Genomic DNA, 21,911 nt, shown 5'->3' with positions numbered 1-21,911 from the left:
TTATTTGTTTATTGAATTATGAATGAATAACCAGGCAAGGCAACTGTGAGATTAATGTCATATTACAAAGTAGTTAATAAACTCAAAAACTCCAGTTAGCTAACCCAAGATAACACAGTCATTTAGTAACAGAGTTGGGTGGAACTCAACCCCTTGTCCTACTTTCTTTTCCCAATGTGTCTTATCAGAAAAACTATAACCAAAGCATTACAACTTAAATCAGTACAAGTATAAACTAACTAACCAAATTTGTTTTCCATCACAGTAGTAAAATAAATCAAGTGACCATCAGCAATATTCTAGGTGAATGATTATTTGCAAAGTAAAGTTAAACATCATTCAACCAAATGAAAATATGTCCTCAGAAAATTTATGTTTATTTTTTAAAAGAGAGGAGAAAAGGATTGTATTTTATAAAGTCTGCATCTGCTTAGGTGTAAAGAGCAGACACTTCCTAAAATAGGTAGATCAAACAAATAAGAACAGGGTTTTGATTTTCTTTGCTGTTCTTTAAACAATAACATACATGCTTAGTTTTGATCACTTGATCTAACAGACAAGAAAATCATGATGCAGAAAAGAGAATTAAATTGCATGAAGCTTATGTCAGAGCTTGTATTAATTTTCTAGTTTGCTTGGGCTGCTGTAACAAATGCTACAGACTAGGTGGCTTAAACAGAAATTTATTTTCTCACTGTTCTGGAGACTAGGAGTCCAAGATCAAGGTGTCAACAGGGTTTAATTTTTCTGAACCTCTCTCCTTTTCTTGTAGATGGCCATCTTCTCCATGTTGTTTTCACATGGTCCTTCCTCCGTGTGTGTCTGTGTCAAAGACAAAGAAAGAATCTTGAAAATAGTAAGAGAAAAGTGACTCATCATGTACTGGGGAGTCTTAATAAGATTAACAGCTAACTCCTCATCAGAAGCTATGAAGGCCAGAAGGCAGTGGAATAACATACAAACTGCTTTAAAAAAACCCAAATTTTAAATTCTAAGAAAATTCTATGAGCAATTCTATGTCAAAAAATTAGAAAACCTAGATGAAATGGGAAGTTTTCTAGAAAGATACAAGGTACCAAAATTCTCACCATAAATTTTGAAGTCCTTTATGTTCTTGTCCATACACAGTAGTCTCATCTATCATCATATCCCCTTTAGCTTATTATACCTCAATTAGCCTGACTCTCATTCAGTTCCTAGCATCATGGAATACAAAATGCTGTATTCCTTTAACTTGTTGATTGTTCCATTTTATCTTTGAGGACTCACTTTAAATGCTATTTCTGCAAAGACAATTTCTTGAACTCCTTATAAGTAACTACTTATTAATGTAATACTATCTGCTTTACCAAAGATAATTTCCTTCATGATAACTTTCCCTCAAATATATACTTGGTAGGTTCTAATCTAGTTTCCAATCAGTTCTATGTTCAAAAACTATGTCCAAACTTCTTTCCTAAATAAAATTCTCAAGGCTGATTTGGGTCTTTGTTTCTGAGCTCCCAGGGCAATATATCTCAACTTAATAGTACATATCTTGAGACCAGATGAAATTAAAAATTTGGGTGGGAAGGCCACACACCCTTAAATCTGATCTTCACTCCAGAGTAGTGTATAAATCAGACACTGCCACTCAAAACCTCTTTAGATCTCATGTATTACAGTTGGGGTTTTGAAGCAGGAGTTTTTAGATGACCTAAATTTGAGATTCTCAGTATTCCCTTATTGTCTGACAACTGTCCAGTTATTTCAGGATTTATCTTTATTTTTCTTGATGAAAGGAGGAAGTAAAAGCCAATTTACATGACTATTCTGAGTCTTTCCAATGACATCCCCTAGAACAGAGTTTCTAAACCACAGCATTGCTGACATTTTAGGTCAGATAATTATGTACTGAAAGGGTCTATCCTACACATTATTAGATGTTTAGGAGCATTCCTGGCCTCTACCAACTACAAGCCTGTAGCATCACCTTCATCTACAGTTACAACAAACAAAATGTCTCTAGACATTGCCAAATGTCCCAGGGATACAAAATCACCCGCAACTGAGAACTGAAACAACAGGCTCAATAGGCCCACCTTATGCCTTCAAGTTATCACAGGCAATATGTTTACCAAATATTTGTTCAAATTTACAGCATGGGCCTCCATTTTTCAAAACTCAAAAAATGGTTTCCTGACTGCCTAACACAGAGTCAGAGTTTCTTGACTGCCTAACACATTACTGAAAGGTCAATATCACCTATTTTAAATATTTATTATAAATGGCACCACATTTCAAGTTTATGTGGAATCATAACTGCAGAATTAGTTTCCGTACAATAATTCTAGATTCAGAATAAACAAATACAAACATTTGTATATTGTGACGAAACCCAATTTAAATTCATTTCTTACATGTAAAAGTATAATTCTGGTATTTGGTGGGTAGCCTTCTACGTGGGAATTTAGAAACCCCAGTTGCTTTCAATGTGTGGTTCTGTCACTTTTAACACATAGCTTCAAGAGTCACCATGTTTATGTGTTTCAAGTCATAAGCAAAAGAACATGGAGTATTATATAAAGGAGGGTGTTATGGGCTAGACTGGGATACAAGGAAATAGGTTTGATGATTACTCTCAGTGTCTTCTACTCATCATTGTTATATTCTCTCATTGTACCTTGTACTTTTTTTCTTCATGCCATTCATCATAATTATAATAAACTAAATATTTGAGCAGCTGTTAGTTTAGTATCCAACTTGCCTCAGGGGCAGTACACTCCATAAAGACCAGAACTAATCCATCTTATTTGGTGCTGTATCTCCAGATCTAGCAAAGTTCTTGACATTTAGTACTTTCTCAATAAAGCTTTGTTAAATGAATGAATAAAAGAATAAATAAATAGATGAATTAATATCATAGATATGGTACTTGATTTAAATATAGTCTAGTAGATCTTCACAATATTGTATTATTCTTTGCCAGACACAGATCTGGACATTGGTCAACAAGAGATAATGGCTGGCAGGACAGCAGACTATCCTAATGAGGGACGGTAAGGATGGTGATGCAAGAAGCAAGCAAAACTTAGAATTCAGTGCAGTAGTCAAGAGTTTTCTCTCCTGATTACATGATCTCATGCTTACCCTGCTTAGTTAGAGCATTTACAGCTGGTTCTGATCTCCACCTTCTGGCAAGGAGAAAAGGGGCTCTTTAGTTTCCAGGGCCCAGGTTTTATTGATCATGTTGGATTCTGAGGCTTCTTCTGCTGGCTGAGATGGTTAATTATATGTGTCAACTTGGCTGGGCAATAGTGCCAAGATATGTGATCAGACATTATTCTGGATGTTTCTGTGATGCTGTGTTTGAATGAGATTAACATTTAAAATGGGAGACTTTATAGTGGTCAGATTGCCCTCCATAACATGGCTGGCCTCATCCAATCAGTTGAAGACCTAAATGAAACCAAAGACTGACCACACCTAAACAAAAGGGAATTCTGTAGCAGAGGCCTTCAGACTTAAACTGCAGCCTTAGGTCTTCTTTGGGCCTCAAGTCTGCCCCGCCCACCCTTCATTTATTGGACTTGCCAGCCTCCATAATCATGTGAGCCAATTACAAAAAATAAATCACACAGTATCCTATTGGTTCTGTTTGATGGTAAAGTCAAACACACTGTCCATGTAGAGTGTAATACACTCTAATACATTGATTCCAGACTTCACTCTAAATAACAGTATTGCCCTTATGCTTTACAAGAATACCTACTTTCAAAGAGTTTGCATAGAGTTGCACTCATGTTTGAAATGGAAAGTGGTCTCTAAAACTGTGGGTATTAGATTCCACTTATCTATTCCCAAATTTATTAATTTTACTTGGTTTTAAGCATCTTGAGTGCAAACACTATATTATATCCATCTTTGTATTCCTAGCATCCAGCCAATAGTAGAAGATTTAGGAAAGTGTGCTGAATTAAATAAATAGACGAATGAATGGCTCAATACTTACGTGCTAAAATATAGGTCTCAATGTGGATTAAATTAAATGAGATCAAGAATGTAAAGCATTGGGCTTCCCTGGTGGCACAGTGGTTGAGAGTCCGCCTGCCAATGCAGGGGACAAGGGTTCATGCCCTGGTCCGGGAAGATCCCACATGCCGCGGAGTGGCTGGGCCCGTGAGCCATGGCTGCTGAGCCTGCGCGTCCAGAGCCTGTGCTCTGCAACGGGAGAGGCCACAACAGTGGGAGGCCCGCGTACCGCAAAATAAAATAAAATAAAATAAAATAAAATAAAGTATTTATCAAAATGCCTGGCCATAGCAAGAGTGCATCTAACATTAAGTTTCTGTTTTTTGAATGTGTATGTCAGAGATATAATTTCCTTCATTTCCATAGTTTTCTATTTTAACATCTTTATTGGAGTAGGATTGCTTTACATTGTTGTGTTAGTTTCTACTGTATAAAAAAGTAAATCAGCTATACTTATACTTATATCCCCATATCCCCTCCCTCTTGCATCTCGCTCCCACCCTTCCAATCCCACCCCTCTAGGTGGTCACAAAGCACCGAGCTGACCTCCCTGTGCTATGCGGCTGCTTCCCACTAGCTATCCATTTTACATTTGGTAGTGTATATATGTCAATGCCACTCTCTCACTTTGTCCCAGCTTACCCTTCCCACTCCCTCTGCCCTTAAGTCCACTATACATCTGAGTCTTTATTCCTGTCATGCCCGAAGGTTCTTCAGGCATGACAGGAATGTTGAGGAAAGTTCCCTCTATGCCTACCTTCTGGAGAGTTTTAATTATAAATGGGCATTGAATTTTTTCAAAAGCTTTTTCTGTATCTATTGAGATGATCATATGGTTTTTATCCTTCAATTTGTTAAAATGGTGGATCACATTGATTGATTTGCATATTTTGAAGAATCCTTGCAATCCTGGGATAAACCCCACTTAATCATGGTGTATGATCCTTTTAATGTGCTGTTGGATTCTGTTTTCTATTATTTTGTTGAGGATTTTTGCATCTATATTCATCAGTGATATCGGTCAGTAGTTTTCTTTTTCTGTAACATCTTTGTCTGGTTTTGTTATCAGGGTGATGGTGGCCTCATAGAATGAGTTTGGGAGTGTTCCTCCCTCTGCTGTATTTTGGAAGAGTTTGAGAAGGATAAGTGTTAGCTCTTCTCTAGATGTTTGATGGAATTTGCCTGTGAAGTCATCTGGTCCTGTGCTTTTGTTTGGTGTAAGATTTTTAATCACAGTTTCAATTTCAGTGCTTGTCATTGGTCTATTTATATTTTCTACTTCTTCCTGGTTCAGTCTCAGACGATTGTGCTTTTCTAAGAATTTGTCCATTTCTTCCAGGTTGTCCATTTTATTGGCATATAGTTGCTTGTAGTAAGGTCTCATGATCCTTTTTATTTCTGCAGTGTCAGTTGTTACTTCTCCTTTTTCATTTCTAATTCTGTTGATTTGGGTCTTCTCCCTTTTTTTCTTGATGAGTCTGGCTAATGGTTTATCAATTTTGTTTATCTTCTCAATGAACAAGCTTTTAGTTTTATTGATCTTTGCTATTATTTCCTTCATTTCTTTTTCATTGATTTGTGATCTAATCTTTATGATTTCTTTCCTTCTGCTAACTTTAGGGTTCTTTTGTTCTTTTACTCTAATTGCTTTAGGTGTAACTATAGGTTGTTTATTTGAGATTTTTCTTGTTTCTTGAGGTAAGATTGTATTGTTATAAACTTCCCTCTTAGAACTGCTTTTGCTGCATCCTATAAGTTTTGGTCCGTTGTGTTTTCATTTTCATTTGTTTCTAGGTATTTTTTGATTTCTTCTTTGATTTCTTCAGTGATCTCTTGGTTATTTAGCAGCATATTGTTTAGCCTCCATGTGTTTTTATTTTTTACAGCTTTTTTTCTTGTTATTGATATCTAGTCTCATAGCATTGTGGTTAGAAAAGCTACTTGATATGATTTCAATTTTCTTAAATTTACCAACGCTTGATTTTTTTTTTAACATCTTTATTGAGGTATAATTGCTTTACAATGGTGTGTTAGTTTCTGCCCCATAACAAATTGAATCAGTTATACATATACATATGTTCCCATATCTCTTCCCTCTTGCGTCTCCCTCCTTCCCACCCTCCCTATCCCACCCCTCCAGGCGGTCACAAAGCACCGAACCGATATCCCTGTGCCATGCGGCTGCTTCCCACTAGCTATCTACATTACGTTTGTTAGTGTGTATATGTCCATGACTCTCTCTCGCCCTGTCACAGCTCACCCTTCCCCCTCCCCATATCCTCAAGTCCGTTCTCCAGTAGGTCTGTTTCTTTATTCCTGTCTTACCCCTAGTTTCTTCATGACATTTTTTTTCTTCTTAAATTCCATATATATGTGTTAGCATATGGTATTTGTCTTTTTCTTTCTGACTTACTTCACTCTGTTTGACAGACTCTAGGTCTATCCACCTCATTACAAATAGCTCAATTTCGTTTCTTTTTATGGCTGAGTAATATTCCATTGTATATATGTCCCACATCTTCTTTATCCATTCATCCGATGATGGGCACTTAGGTTGTTTCCATCTCTGGGCTATTGTAAATAGAGCTGCAATGAACATTTTGGTACATGACTCTTTTTGAATTTTGGTTTTCTCAGGGTATATGCCCAGTAGTGGGATTGCTGGGTGATATGGTAGTTCTATTTGTAGTTTTTTAAGGAACCTCCATACTGTTCTCCATAGTGGCTGTACCAATTCACATTCCCACCAGCAGTGCAAGAATGTTCCCTTTTCTCCACACCCTCTCCAGCATTTATTGTTTCTAGATTTTTTGATGATGGCCATTCTGACTGGTGTGAGATGATATCTCATTGTAGTTTTGATTTGCATTTCTCTAATGATTAATGATGTTGAGCATTCTTTCATGTGTTTGTTGGCAGTCTGTATATCTTCTTTGGAGAAATGTCTATTTAGGTCTTCTGCCCATTTTTGGATTGGGTTGTTTTTTTTTTTTTTTTTATTGAGCTGCATGAGCTGCTTGTAAATTTTGGAGATTAATCCTTTGTCAGTTGTTTCATTTGCAAATATTTCCTCCCATTCTGAGGGTTGTCTTTTGGTCTTGTTTATGGTTTCCTTTGTTGTGCAAAAGCTTTGAAGTTTCATTAGGTCCCATTTGTTTATTTTTGTTTTTATTTCCATTACTCTAGGAGGTGGGTCAGAAAGGATCTTGCTGTGATTTATGTCATAGAGTGTTGTGCCTATGTTTTCCTCTAAGAGTTTGATAGTTTCTGACCTTACATTTAGGTCTTTAATCCATTTTGAGCCTATTTTTGTGTATGGTGTTAGGGAGTGATCTAGTCTCATACTTTTACATGTATCAGCCCAGTTTTCCCAGCACCACTTATTGAACAGGCTGTCCTTTCTCAACTGTACATTCCTACCACCTTTATCAAAGATAAGGTGTCCATATGTGACAACGCTTGATTTTTGACCCAAGATATGATCTATTCTGAAGAATTTTCCATAAGCACTTGAGAATAAAGTGTATTCGGTTGTTTTGGGATGGAATATCCTATAAATATTAATTAACTCTGTCTTGTTTAATGTTTTATTTAAAGTTTGTGTTTCCTTATTTATTCTCTGTTCGGTTAATCTGTCCATTGGTGAAAGTGGAGTGTTAAAGTCCCCTACTATTATTGTGTTACTGTCGATTTCCCCTTTTATAGCTATTAGCATTTGCCTTATGTATTGAGGTGCTCCTAGGTTATGTATTGAGGAGCTCCTAGGTGCTTCTAGGGTGCATAAATGTTTACAATTGTTATATCTTCTTCTTGGATTGATCCCTTGATCATTCTGTACCATCCTTCTTTGTCTCTTAATAGTCTTTATTTTAAAGTCTATTTTGTCTGATATGAGAATTGCTACTCCAGCTTTCTTTTGACTTCCATTTGCATGGGCTATCTTTTTCCATCCCCTCACTTTCAGACTGTATGTGTCCCCAGGTCTGAAGTGGGTCTCTTGTAGACAGCATATATATAGGTCTTGTTTTTGTACCCATTCAGCTTGTCTATGTATTTTGGTTGGAGCAGTTAATCCATTTACCTTTAAGGTAATTATAGATATTTATTTTCCTATTACCATTTTATTAACTGCTTTGGGTTTGTTTTTGTAGGTCTTTTCCTTCTCTTGTGTTTCTTGCCTAGAGAAGTTCCTTTAACATTTGTTGTAAAGCTGGTTTTGTGGTGCTGAATTCTCTTAACTTTTGCTGTAAAGCTCTTAATTTCTCTGTCAAATCTGACTGAGATCCTTGCTAGGTAGAGTAATTTTGGCTGTAGGTTTTTCCCTTTCATCACTTTAAATATGTCCTGCCACTCCCTTCTGGCTTGCAGAGTTTCTGCTGAAAGATCAACTCTTAACCTTATGGGGATTCCCTTGTATGTTATTTGTTACTTTTTCCTTGCTGCTTTCAATATTTTTTCTTTGTACTTAATTTTTGATAGTTTTGTGTGTCTTGGTGTGTTAGTTCTTGGATATATCTTGTATGGGACTCTCTGTACTACCTGGGCTTGATTGACTATTTCCTTTCCCATATTAGGGAAGTTTTCAACTATAATCTCTTCAAGTATTTTCTCAGTCCCTTTCTTTTCCTCTTCTTCTTCTGAGACCCCTATAATTTGAATGTTGGTGCATTTAATGTTGTCCCAGAGGTCTCTGAGACTGTCCTCAATTCTTTTCATTCTTTTTGTTTATTCTGCTCTGTGGTGGTTATTTCCACTATTTTATCTTACAGGTCACTTATCCATTCTTCTGCCTCAGTTATTCTGCTATTGATTCCTTCTAGAGAATTTTTCATTTCATTTCTTGTGTTGTTCATCATTGATTGTGTTCTCTTTAGTTCTTCTAGGTCCTTATTAAATGTTTCTTTTATCTTCTCCAATCTATTTCCAGATTTTGGATCATCTTTACTAACATTACTCTGAATTCTTTTTCAGGTAGTCTGCCTATTTCCTCCTCATTTGTTTGGTTAAGTGGGTTTTTACCTTGCTCCTTCATCTGCTGTGTATTTCTCTGTGTTCTCATTTCACTTAACTTACTGTGTTTGGGGTCTTCTTTTTACAGGCTGCAGGTTAGTAATTCCTGTTTTTCTGGTGTCTGCTCCCAGTGCGTAATGTTGGTTCAGTGTGTTGTGTAGTCTTCCTGGTGGAGGGGACTGGTGCCTGTGTTCTGGTGGATGAGGCTGGATCTTTTCTTTCTGGTGGGCAGGGCCACATCCGGTTGTTTGTTTTGGGGTGTCTGTGAACTTAGTATGATTTTAGGCAACCTCTCTGCTAATAGGTGAGGTTGTATTCCTGTCTTGCTAGTTGTTTGGCATGGGGTGTCCAGCTCTAGAGTTTGCTGATCGTTCAGTGGAGCTGGGTCTTAGCATTGAGATGGAGATCTCTGGGAGAGCTCTAGCTGATTGATATTACATGGGGCCAGGAGATCTCTGGTTGTCCAATGTCCTGAACTCCACTCTCCTACCTCAGAGGCTCAGGCCTGACACCAGGCCTGAGCACCAAGACCCTGTCAGCCACATGGCTTAGAAGAAAAGTGAGAAAAGAAAGAAAGAAAGAAAGAGAAAAAATAAAATAAATTAAATTTTTTAAATAAAAATATTTTTTAAATATCAAAATAAAAATAGTAATAAAAAAAAGAAGAGAGCAACCAAACCAATAAACAAATCCACCAATGATAACAAGCACTAAAAACTAAACTAAGATAAACATATAAATCAGAAACTTGTCAGTCACATACAGCAAACCCCAATTCTACAGTTGCTCCCAAAGTCCATCACCTCAATTTTGGGATGATTTGTTGTCTATTCAGGTATTCCACAGATGCAGGATACATCAAGTTGATTATGGAAATTTAATCCACTGCTTCTGAGGCTGCACAGAGAAATTTCCCTTTCTCTCCTTTGTTCTCACAGCTCCTGGGGTTCAGCTTTGGATTTGGCCCCACCCCTGAATGTAGGTCGCCCTCGCATCTGTTCTTTGCCCAGACAGTAGCTGGTTAAAGGAGCGGCTGATTAGGTGTCTCTGGCCAGGGAGAGAGAGGGGTATGGCATGCGGGGCAAGCCTATGGGGGCAGGGGCCAGCATGATGTAGCAACAGACTGAGGTGCACCGTGTGTTCTCCCAGGGAAGTTGTCCCTGGATCACGGCACCCTGGCAGTGGCGGGTTGCACAGGCTCCTGGGAGGGGAGGTGTGGATAGTGACCTGTGGCTGCACACAGGATTCTTGGTGGCTGCAGCAGCAACGTTAGCATTTCATGTCCCTCTCTGGTGTCCATACTGACAGCCACGGCTTGTGCCCATCTCAGAAGCTCGTTTAGGCAGTGCTCTGAATCTCCTCGAGCACCCGAAACAATGGTCTCTTGACTCTTAGGCAGGTCCAGACTTTTTCCCGGACTCCCTCCCGGCTAGCTGTGGCACACTAGCCCCCTTCAGGCTGTGTTCACACAGCCAACCCCAGTCCTCTCCCTGGGATCTGACCTCCGAAGATGGAGCCTCAGCTCCCAGCCCCCACCTGCCCCAGCAGGTGAGCAGACAAGCCTCCCAGGCTGGTGAGTGCTGGTCGGCACCAATCCTCTGTGCAGGAATCTCTCCACTTTGCCCTCTGCACCCCTGTTGCTGCACTCTCCTCTGTGGCTCTGAAGCTTCCCCCCCCACCCCACCCCCATTTCCACCAGTGAAGGGGCTTCTTAGTGTGTGAAAGCTTTTCCTCCTTCACAGCTCCCTTCCAGAGGTGCAGGTCCCATCCGTATTCTTTTGTGTGTTTTTTCCTCTTTCTTTTATCCTATCCAGGTATGTGGGAGTTTCTTGCCTTTTGGGAAGTCTGAGGTCTTCTGCCAGCGTTCAGTAGGTGTTCTGTAGGAGTTGTTCCACATGTACATGTATTTTTGATGTATTTGTGGGAAGGAAGGTGATCTCCACGTCTTACTCCTCTGCCATCTAACATTAAATAGTAATATCTATTACAGGCATACCTTGTTTCATTGCACTTCACTTTATTGCACTTCACAGATGCAGTGGGTTTGGGGTTTTTTTGTATCACAAATTGTAGGATTTTGACAACTCTGCATCAAGCCAATCTATCAGCACCATTTTTCCACCAGCACTTGTTCGTTTTATGTCTCTGTGTCACATTTTGGTAATTCTCATGCTATTTCATGCTTTTTCTTTTTATTATATTTGTTATGGTGATTTGGGATCTGTGAACTTTGATGTTACTATTTTAATTATTTGGGGGCACAAGGAACCATGCCCATAAAAGATGGTGAACTTATTGATAAATGGGTATGTTCTGACTGCTCTACCTATCTGCTTCTGTTCCCTCATCTCTCTCCCTCTTCTTGGGTCTCCCTATTCCCTGAAATACAACAATATTGAAATTAGGACAATTAATACCCCTATAATGGCCTCTAAGTGTTCAAATGAAAGAGAGTCACATGTCTCTCACGTTAAATCAAAAGCTAGAAATGATTAACCTTAGTGAGGAAAGCACACCAAAAGCTGAGACATGCTGAAAACTAGGTCTCTTACTCCAAACACTTAGCCAAGTTGTGAATGCAAAGGAAAAGTTTTTGAAGAAAATTAAACAAGCTATTCCAGTGAATGCATGAATGATATGTGAAACAGCCTTACTCCTGACATGGAGAAAGTTTTTAGTGGTCTGGATAGAAAATCAAACCAGTCACAACATTCCCTTAAGACAAAGTCTAATCCATAGCAAGGCCTTAACTCTCTTCAATGCTATGAAGGCTGATAGAGGTGAAGAAGCTGCAAAAGAAAAGTTTGAAGCTAACAGAGGTAATTCACAAAGTTTAAGGAAAGAAGCTGTCTCCATGACATAAAAGTGCAAAATGAAGCAGCGAGCACTGATGTAGAAGCTACAGCAAGTTATCCAGAAGGTCTAGCTGAGATAATTAATGAAAGTGGCTACACTAAACAACAGATTTTCAATGTAAACAAAACAGCCTTTCAGTTGGAAGAAGATTCATCTAGAACTTTCATAGATAGAGAGGAGAAGTCAATGCCTGGCTTCAAAGCTTCAAAGGAAAAGCTGACTCTCTTGTTAGGGGCTAATGCAGCTGGTGACTTTAGGATGAAGCCAATGCTCATTTACCATTCTAAACATCCTAGGGCCCTTAAGAATTATGCTAAATCTACTCTGCCTGTGCTCTATAAATAGACCAACAAAGCCTGAATGATAGCACAACTGTTTACAACATGGTTTACTATTTCAAGTCTACTGTTGAGACCTACTACTCAGAAAAAGGATTCCTTTCAAAATACTACTGCTCATTGACAATGCACCTGGTCACCCAAGAGCTCTAATGGAGATGTACAAGATTAATGTTTCCAAGTCTGCTAACACAACATCCATTCTGCGGCCCATGGATCAAGGAGTAATTTCTACTTTCAAGTCTTATTATTTAATAAATATATTTCATAAGGCTATAGCTGCTACAGATAGTGATACCTCTGATGGATCTTGGCGAAGTCACATGGAAACCTCTGGAAAGGATTCACCATTCTAGATGCCATTAGGAACATTTGTGATTCAGGGGAAGAGGTCAAAACATCAAAAGTAACTGTAGTTTGGAAGAAGCTGATTCCAACCCTCATGGATGACATTGAGGGGTTCAAGGCTTCAGTGAAGGAAGTAATTGCAGACGTGATGGAAATAGCAAGAGAACTAGAAGTAGATGTGGAGCCGGAAGATATAACAGAATTGTTGTAGTCTCATGACAAAACTTTAATGGATGAAGAGCTGCTTCTTATGGATAAGCAAAGAAAGTGATTTCTTGAGATGGGATCTACTTCTGTGAACATACTTTAAAGATTGTTGAAATGACAACAATGTATTTCGAATATTACATAAACTTAGCTTACAAAGCAGAGGCAGGTTTTGAGAGGATTGACTCTATTTCTAAAAGAAGTTCTATTGTGGGTAAAATGCTATCAAACAGCATTTCATGTTACAGAGAAATCATTCATGAAAGTAAGAGTCAGTCAATGCGGCAAACGTCACTTTTGCCTTATTTTAAGAAATTGCTGCAGCCACGCCAACCTTCAGCAGCACCACCCTGATCAGTCAGCAGCCATCAACACTGAGGCAAGACCCTCCACCAGCAAAAATTTACAACTTGTTGAAGGCTCAGATAATGGTTAGCATGTTTTAGCACTAAAGTATTCTTTAATTAATGTATGTACATTGTTTTAGACATAATGCTATTGAACCCTTAATAGACTACAGTATAGTGTGAACATAACTTTCATATGCACTGGGAAACCAAAAATTTCAAGTGACTCACTTTACTATAATATGCACTTTACTACAGTGGTCTGGAATCTAAACCTGCAATAACTCTGAGACATGCCCATACTGTATCCTGGAAAGGTACCAAGGTCAAAGGCAGGATATCAGTCCAAACAGTCTTTAATCAAAAGGTAAGCTGAGAACAAAACTGCACTGTAAATGCTGAGACAGAAGAAGAGATTGAGGAAGCTGAGAAACTGGGATCTGAGTGAAGCAGGCAAGTAGAAAATGGTCTAAATGAGTTCTGAAAACAGAGCATTGTTGTCTGAGGGACCTGATATGTTTATCTAGGTGGCCCTCATTTGAGCAAACCAGTTTATCCAAAGATACTAGAGCTAGAAGGACAGTGACAGCGCCCTAAACATTTTCTAACAAATAATGGATGGGTGGGGCCCAGAGAAATCACCTGCTCACATCAATGCCAGAGCCTCTACATCCCCCAGAAACTGCTTCCTCCTGTCCACGTTAAGGCTCAGAGCTTCCCTACCTCGTATGCTCTCAGCGTCTGACCCGACTGTTAACGTTACAGCATTCATTTCACTGACTCATTAGTGACTACACACCTGCAGGAAACAGATGACACACTCAGACTGGGAAAATTAAAGTGAACTTAAAAGGATTCTTGCCAAAATGGTGGAGAACATATAGGGAAACTACATGGAGTGGTGCACTACCCCAAGCTGAGTGACGGAGGATCAAAATGCCCACCTCCAGGCCTGAAGGAGCATGACAAGGGAGCCATGAGGGAACCTGGAGAGACAGAGGGAGTGGGGTGGAGAAGAATGACTGACAGAACTACAGCTTTTACTTGAGGGAAACACCCAGCCCGAGGATGTGGACAGAACCAGAGTGATAATCACCTGACCTCGTTCTGCTCCCACCTACTGGTCAGCTAATGCCCCAACTAAACCCAGCCAGAAGCCAGAGGACAAAGGAGCCCAAGGTCAGCTCTGGGGTTCAGAGCAGGGCAGGAAAGTGTAGAGAGTCAACTGGGAAGAGCCACGAACATCAGATATCCGGCACATCGCCCCACCTTCCTAAAGCTCTGGCACTGCCTCAGAAGGGACTAACTTCATATGGTTGCCCTGGGATAAAGCCAGCAGCCTGTCTTCTTTCATAGCCTCATCCACCTCGCAAACCTGTACCCTCAACTCTTTCACATCAGGGTGAAATCCTCCTGCTCCTGGTCCAGTGCTTTTCTTTTCCCAACTACCTTCTTGTTTACTCATAGGAAGAGACTAGTGTGCACATACCTCCAGGCCTTGGGACAGGTTCTGACATGCCAGAATTGGCTGGACATGTCCATGCTAGGACCTCCATGACACAATAAAATATGTACTTGGCACTAAAAATCAACTGATTACAATGGAATTTTCCTTGGATGAGTTAGATACCTCAGGATTTTGCAGGGCCCCAGGTCAGGATTCTCAATGTCAATAGTCATTGCACAAAACAGTATAAAATATGATTCTGTTTTTTTTAAGGGTTTGATTATTTGCATCCTGGATTAATAGCACTTCACTACATGCTCCAAATTAACAGCTTCTGAAGTTTTTTGCTTTGTTTCGTTTTGTTTTTTAAAGTTTGATAATTTTGTAAACCTGCCTTGAAATTCCTAGTTCTTAATACTGGCCAGAACCCAAAATAGAAACTGAAAACAAAGAAAAGAAACTGTTCTCACAAGTCAGAATTAGGCAGCATCAGAAATCATGAAAGAGGTTGGAAAACATTTTTAGACTGGTTTTACAACTCCTGTTAGCCTAGATAATTGATATCACCACCAAAATTTACCTTGACAGGGCTTTGAAAACTTTTGAAATTCACCTTCTTAAATGAATGCTATTCATAATTCCATGAAGAATGCTAAGTGTTCCCCCTCCCACCCGTTACACTGAATTGGAATTGTATACCATGTTGGAAATTCTAAAGTCAAGTTTGAAGAATCACCTTGAAGCCATTAATTACCAGCTAATGCTCCAACCAAAGAAAAGGCTTATAGATGAATAAAAGAACTCACAGGGTGGCCTAACACTAAATTATTTTCTTGGGACCATTGTGGAGGCAATGTCTCTTGGGTGCCAAGTCTGGCAGTAGACAAAATGGTGAAGCTGTTTTCAGTCACATGTGCTCCATCCAGTTGACTTTATATTCGATAACTTCTATGAGGCTTCCAGGGCCACCTCACCCAGACCTCCCTGATAACTCAGTTCTCTTCCCAGGCAGGAAGACTTCCTTATTTGGTTGGATAAGAAAGCTTAACCTTCCTATCTTCCTTCCTAGATAATATGCTAAAAAGTGGTTGGTTTTTTAACTCCAGTATGTGGCTTTAAGGAGATTTATCCATGATGGAAAAGATCCGGCCAAGGAATCAGGGGGATTAGGTTCTTGCTTCAACCCTGTCACCAAAGGCAATTGTGATCTTGGAATAATCACTGTATCTCTCTGTGTCTCATTTTCTTCTTCTGTAACATGAAGGTGTTGGATAATGTCAGTGACTTCCAGGCTATTTCTTTTAGCCTTTTTCAAATGTAGTCTTACATGGAAGCTCAATATGTGAAGCAGAAAAAGGCAGAGCTGCTCTGATTTGAGGAAAAGGTAATTTCCACCAATCCTGTTCACCTGACCATCACACTTCCCTGTATCTCTTAAGTTCACTTTGCATTCAAAGTATTACCTTTGGCCCTTGCCTGTGGCTCATGATCTCTGAAGTTCTGATTAAAAAGCAGAACTCTGGGTCCCACACTTAAGATCTACTAAATCAGCCTGGGTAGAGCTGGGGCTCAGGAATCTTCTCTTAAACAAGCATCTCAGGTGAATCTCATGAACACAAAAATTTGAGCACGTTGAAAAGCACCAGACCAGATATTTCTGAAATCTTTTTCTATGCCAACATTCTAGCAATGTTGCTCAATATTTAAGATTTACAAAGCCGTTTGAAATCTGATGAAAGAAATGAATCTTCTGTCTGAGAAAACTGCAAACACACACACACACACACACACACATGCAGGCACATATGTGAAATTTGTCTAGAATTACAGCAAGCTTAAATACCCAGTTATGTATCTCCCTGATATCCATCATGGACACTCTATGGGCCCATAGTTAAAACCCCTGTGATATCTATGACCTGACAGTGGTATTTCAAGATGAATGTGGTGATTCATTAGAGAAGGAGCCCTTCTGGCATTAAATCAAACGCTATTAGTTGCTGATATTGTACTAAACCAAAGGTTGCCTCCAACTTAAAACCTCTAACCCAAATTCAAACTTGTTCAAAATGCTTAGTACTTCCTTTTTGGGTTTTATTTGTTTTTTAATTTTTTTAATTAGCAGGAATAGTGTCAGCCTGAATTTTTCTCAAATACTTCACTACAGGTATGAGGATAAAATGTCTAAACTCCAGCAAACCAGCTGACACATTTCCAAGATTCTTGCTGTAAGGGCTATTCAGTTCCCAGTTGATTTGTTTCTCAGATTGGATGCATAGACAATCCTGCCCATGGAACACAAGGGTCATGTCTTCCGACAGGAATGATGTGGTCACCTCATGGCTGAAAGCCCAGGCATTCTTTTCAAAGGACCAAGGAATGAGTTTAGGACTAGTTTTCAACCTGCCAACCAATAAAACTGTGTGGTGGCACCGAGCACCCTTATAAAGGGCTGATCCCTAAATATTCACAGACATGACAGGAGTAGGATGGTCCTTTCCCAAAAGCCTGCCTCCATTTTCCACGTGCCACCCAGATGTGCCATGTGGAGTGGGAACGCTAGCATACAACATAGGCAAGGTGCTGTACCACCTATATGAGTTCTTTATTCTTTTTTTAAAAAAACTTTCTCTTGCAATTTGAGTGATTTTGGCTTTCATTCTGCCTTTGACTCAACAGCTAAAGCCCCTCTCCAAGTCAGCTCCCCCGCCTACGTATTCCCAGTTAATAGGGAACCACTTAACTACGTGAACATTAACTAATTTGAAGTTTGCTTTTCATCCTAGCACTAATAGGAGAGGAGGAATGTGTTTGTGTTTGCAAGTTTTCCATGTGGGTTAAGCAAAGATTGTTTGCTCAAGTGTGAAGCTTGGAAGAGAAAGAAAAAACAAGGCCCATGTCTCATCTTGTCCTTTGGAGGTAGGCAGAAGAGCCATTGTTCCCAGTGCAGCTGAAACTTGTGGGCTGAGAAACCACTGGAGCCTATTCTCTGAGGTTTCTGAAAATTTTCCTCACAGACTTATCATTGTCAGCAACTGTGGCGGGCTGTTTTGTTTTGCCTTTCATTCCTTATTTATTGCTAAAGCAAATGGCAATGACAGTTGAGAATGGAAAGAGTGGCAAGCCACAGTGAAATATAGGAATAAGGCATTGATCTAAACAAGAGAAGTTACTAAAAAGGAAAAGGAGTTCCTTCTCTAAAAGCTCAAAGTACCTTTCATATTCCAGCAAAGCTGGACCGAAAGCAAAATTATTTTTAAAGGTAAACAGATAACAAGTGGCTCATCCAGAACTCCAGGGTGGATTTCTACTCCCTCCTACAAGGAAAAGGTTGCCTTTTAATTCTTTGTAGGTAAGACAAGGCACAGAACAATGGGGAGAAACATGTTTGAAGGTAAAAAATGGATATATAATACTAAAGGAGAAGCTACAAGATCCCTTAAAATATAACCCTAGCTTTCATGGTCTTAAAAACAAGAACACCCTTGGTTTCCCCTGTCCTTAGCTGAGCCATGGCCAAAATAAGGATGCTGCTATTAATCAGGGACTTGGGATTCTGCGTTTTTGATCTTGGCTTATTTGTTTAGTGGAATATACAGCATCTTCCATGTTTCTGCTTACATTATAGTTATTGTGATGAGCCAGCAGTATCTATTCTAAATGCCCTGATTTTGTCCCATTAGTAAAAAAATGGCAATATATAGATACAATGTTTCAATGTTTCCCAATAACCAAAACGATAGAATCCTAGGTCTTCAACATTGTTTGCATGGACCTCTATAATCTGATCCTTGCTTACTGTTCCAGCTCCAAGCACTAATATTTTGCCTCTTGAACTGCATGTTCCAATAATTTCAGAAACGTTAATTTCCTCCGAATCACTGTGCTACTTTAAGCCTCTATAGGTTTTCCAGTGATATTCTATCTCCCTGGGCGACCCTCTCCCCTTACTCATTCTTTTCCCTGTACCTAATCCAACTTATCTATCCAGACATAACTCAGGTGTCATCACATCTAGGAAGTCATTCTTAACACACCAAACCACTCCCTCACATGAGATTAGGCACCTGGGCATGACATCCTCAGGAGAACTACCATATTTTATTGAAACTATTTTTGTGTTTATCTCTGCTACTAAATCATGTGTTCCTCAAGGACAAAGATGATGCCTTATTCCCACTGCCAAGCAAAAAGAAGACACAATTGAATTTAATCAAAGAAAGACAGAGTAGTATGAAGTACTAGAGGGAAAAAACATTGAACTTCAATGACAAAGACATGATAGGCAAGCCTATCTTGCCTCTCAAACTCACCAGCTGAAGCTCACTTTGCTGCTGCCATCTTCATCTTCAGTCTTCCCTACATGCTAGCACAGTTCCTTGGTAAGTCTCATGGCATGGTCCACTGTAGCCTGGCTCTTCATGCCCAGTGCCCACTGAACTCCAACTCTGACAGTCTCTGCTCCAATCTTTGAATCTGAACAAACCGTTCTCCAATATTCCCACCACCCAGTAACATCCAACAGCTGGCATCTAGGGCAGCACTGACCTAGGATCAGACAGAAACCACATTCCTGTTCCCTATCAGTTCATTATTCCCTCCACAATGATTCTAAATGACTGTCTTAAATTTTAATTTCCTGTAATAAGAATGAAAGGAATCTGCAAATGATGGTTTCACTTATTTGACTGAGTCTTATTCATCTCTCTTTTTTAGGGACCCAACATAATGTCTAAAATATAGGATACACTTGATGAGTAGGAATTAATTAAGTTAAGTATAATTTCTATGGTTCTTTTCAAGCTTATGATTAGATGCCTCGTAGCAGAGACGAATAATCATCTACCAAGATGTGTGCTCCACTCTTCACAGTGTTAAGTTGGTGCTGGGAAGAGGCTTCTTAGCCAGGGACTACATTTCCCAGCACCCTTCAAATCTATTGCAGCCATGTGACCAGTTTTTACCAATGAAATGGAAGTAGAAGAAACATATGGCTTCTTTAATTCAGGGCTTTGAAGAAGTGTTTAAAACTTCTCCATGCTCTTTTATTCCTGCTGGTTCAATGCAAAGGACAAAAGGGCCCTAGAGCAAAGTCTGGCACATTTTCTATGTAAAAGGATAGATAGCAAATATTTTATGCTTTGTTGCCATATGATCTGTCACAACTACTCCATTCTGCCTTTATAGTGCAAAAGCCACCGTGGACAACACATAAACAAACATTTAAGGCTGTATTCCAACACGGCTTTATTTACAAAAATAAGTGGAGTGTCATATTTAGCCCACACGACATAATTTGCCAACCCCTGCTTTAGAGGACAGCAGAGCATGAGATGGAAGAAACCTGAATACCTGAATCCCACATGGAGAGAAAGCAGCAACACAGACCAGGATCACCACTCTTGGTTTATTACATGAGTATAATAGCTAACTTCTACTTTGTTAAGCCACTGAAATTTTGGAGCTTACTTATTAAATAAGTTAGTATTGCCTTTACTAACATATAATCCTAGTGTTGAATAAAAGAAATGAGAATTAAATATGTAAACTTTAAAAAGCCACCAAGATGAGCTTAAGGCAAAGCCACAAAATTTTGTTCTCTTGCTCACCTGTTCTCTGAACCATTCTGGCTCCTAGAATCATTTTTTTTCTCATGCTTTTCTTCCTACTCTCCTACCCCTATCTCACACTCTATTATATGGTCAAATCAAAATGAGGTTAAACATGATATATTTTATTCCATAGGTCTATTTTAATACTGTACTGGCTACACTTAACTCTGTATATACATATTATTTCTTTAAACTTAGTAACAAGATGCCATAGATAAGCTGATAAAGGAATATAGCCACTATATGTCACACACAAAGGTACTGCTGTCCCCTATGGACAAAGCTGTTTGGTGATCTGTGGGAAAAGTAAAAGGCCTAGCCCCTTCCTTTGTGTTAATGTCCATTAGAGGGCCCTAAAGCTATGCCGCTTGAACCTGATGTGTCCTGGCGTGTATTAAAATTCTCATTTAACTTCTAATTAGAAAGCTATCTCAGCCTAGGCATCAAACATGTGTCCAAAGTCTGGAGGGAGTGGGGGAAGATTTGGGAGTTGGTGAAGGGAGGGGGATGGAGTAGTTGACACTTTTGCCAGGAATAAGTTGAAGTCACATCCTCACTCTAAGCTCGTAATTGTTCCTGCCCCTGATAACTAAAGAATTGTAAGTGGGTATATCTTACCAGGATTTCGGTGTAAGTAATAGCAAATTCAAAATTCAAATCAACCAGATCTAAACAACGAAGGGCATTTGTTATCTCATTTAAGTGAAAAAAGTTAGGATGGGGTTTAGGAATAGTTTGATCCGGGCTATGGCTCTATTTCCTTACAATTCACTTATCTCTGTCCTACATATTATAGCTGTATCCAAGTGTCTCCCTATGTCACTGCAGCAGCCCCAGGCCTTACAACTGTACATCACACCATTCAAAGTAAGGGAGTGGTTTTATTCTTTCTCCAATCATAGATAAAATAATCCCATGTTCTGACTTGACTAACTTGATCAGGTAGATGGCACATGTTCCTTGGTTAGACCTGTCATTGCTAGTCCCTGACACAATTGCTGTTCCAAAGGGGATGAGAAAATACTGATTGACTTTTTCTAACTAGGGCCCACCCAATCTGCATACTAACCATATAACAGGAGAGGGGTGGAGTGGATCTGTAAAGGCAATCACAATGTCCAGCCCACTAAGTCAAGGTCAACACATCTGGTCCCTTTCCTAGAGTCCCCCCCAGGGCATGCTTCAGGTCCTCATACAGTAGATTCCATGCTACTGTACCTCACCAACTTGCCAGATCCTGCTTTGCTGGCTTACGAGTAAGAAATCATCCCTGTTTTGCTGCTGAAGGAGCTGAGAATCAGAGTTAAGTCATCCTCCTAAGAAGCTGCAGCTAATGAGTGGTACAGCAAGGGTACAGACACAGCTCCACCTGACTCAATTTCATGTCCTCATGCCCCACCATGATATCCCTCACCCTAACAAAATGATAGGTCAAAGTTGGAAGATATTATCACCCCAGCCCGGCTTACCATGTTAGGAGACATCCCATCTGAACAGTGGGCTCTGCTCTGCTTTCTTACATTGAATGTTTTCTATAAGTACAGAATCTACAGTCTGTGCCTGAAAAAATGTATTCTGGGTCCTTTAATCATCTAGGTGTCTAAGTACAATCCTTGCATTGAATAGAAAGTGTGTATATGTGTGTATGTGAGAGTGCACATGTGCATATGTTCTATTTCCCAGTGTTCTTAAAATCTTAACAGTAGACTGGGGGACTCTGGGAGGGCTCACGCCA

General features: G+C 39.5%; 1 protein-coding gene across 1 annotated transcript in view; it reads right to left on the bottom strand.

Moving 5' to 3' along the window:
- Nucleotides 1–485: 485 nt before the first annotated feature.
- METTL15 (methyltransferase 15, mitochondrial 12S rRNA N4-cytidine) overlaps nt 486–21,911 on the bottom strand; it is a 377,256-nt gene continuing 355,830 nt past the window's right edge. The window contains exon 6 of the mRNA XM_082660251.1: nt 486–822. Within this exon, the coding sequence (XP_082516377.1) occupies nt 797–822 (26 nt within the window). The 3' untranslated portion in view covers nt 486–796. The remainder of the gene's footprint in view (nt 823–21,911) is intronic.

Source organism: Grampus griseus (genome assembly GCF_964374135.1).
Source record: "Grampus griseus genome assembly, chromosome: 8".
Lineage (NCBI taxonomy): Eukaryota > Metazoa > Chordata > Mammalia > Artiodactyla > Delphinidae > Grampus > Grampus griseus.
Note: the sequence above shows the minus strand (reverse complement) of the source record. Positions and strands in the feature narration are given on the sequence as shown.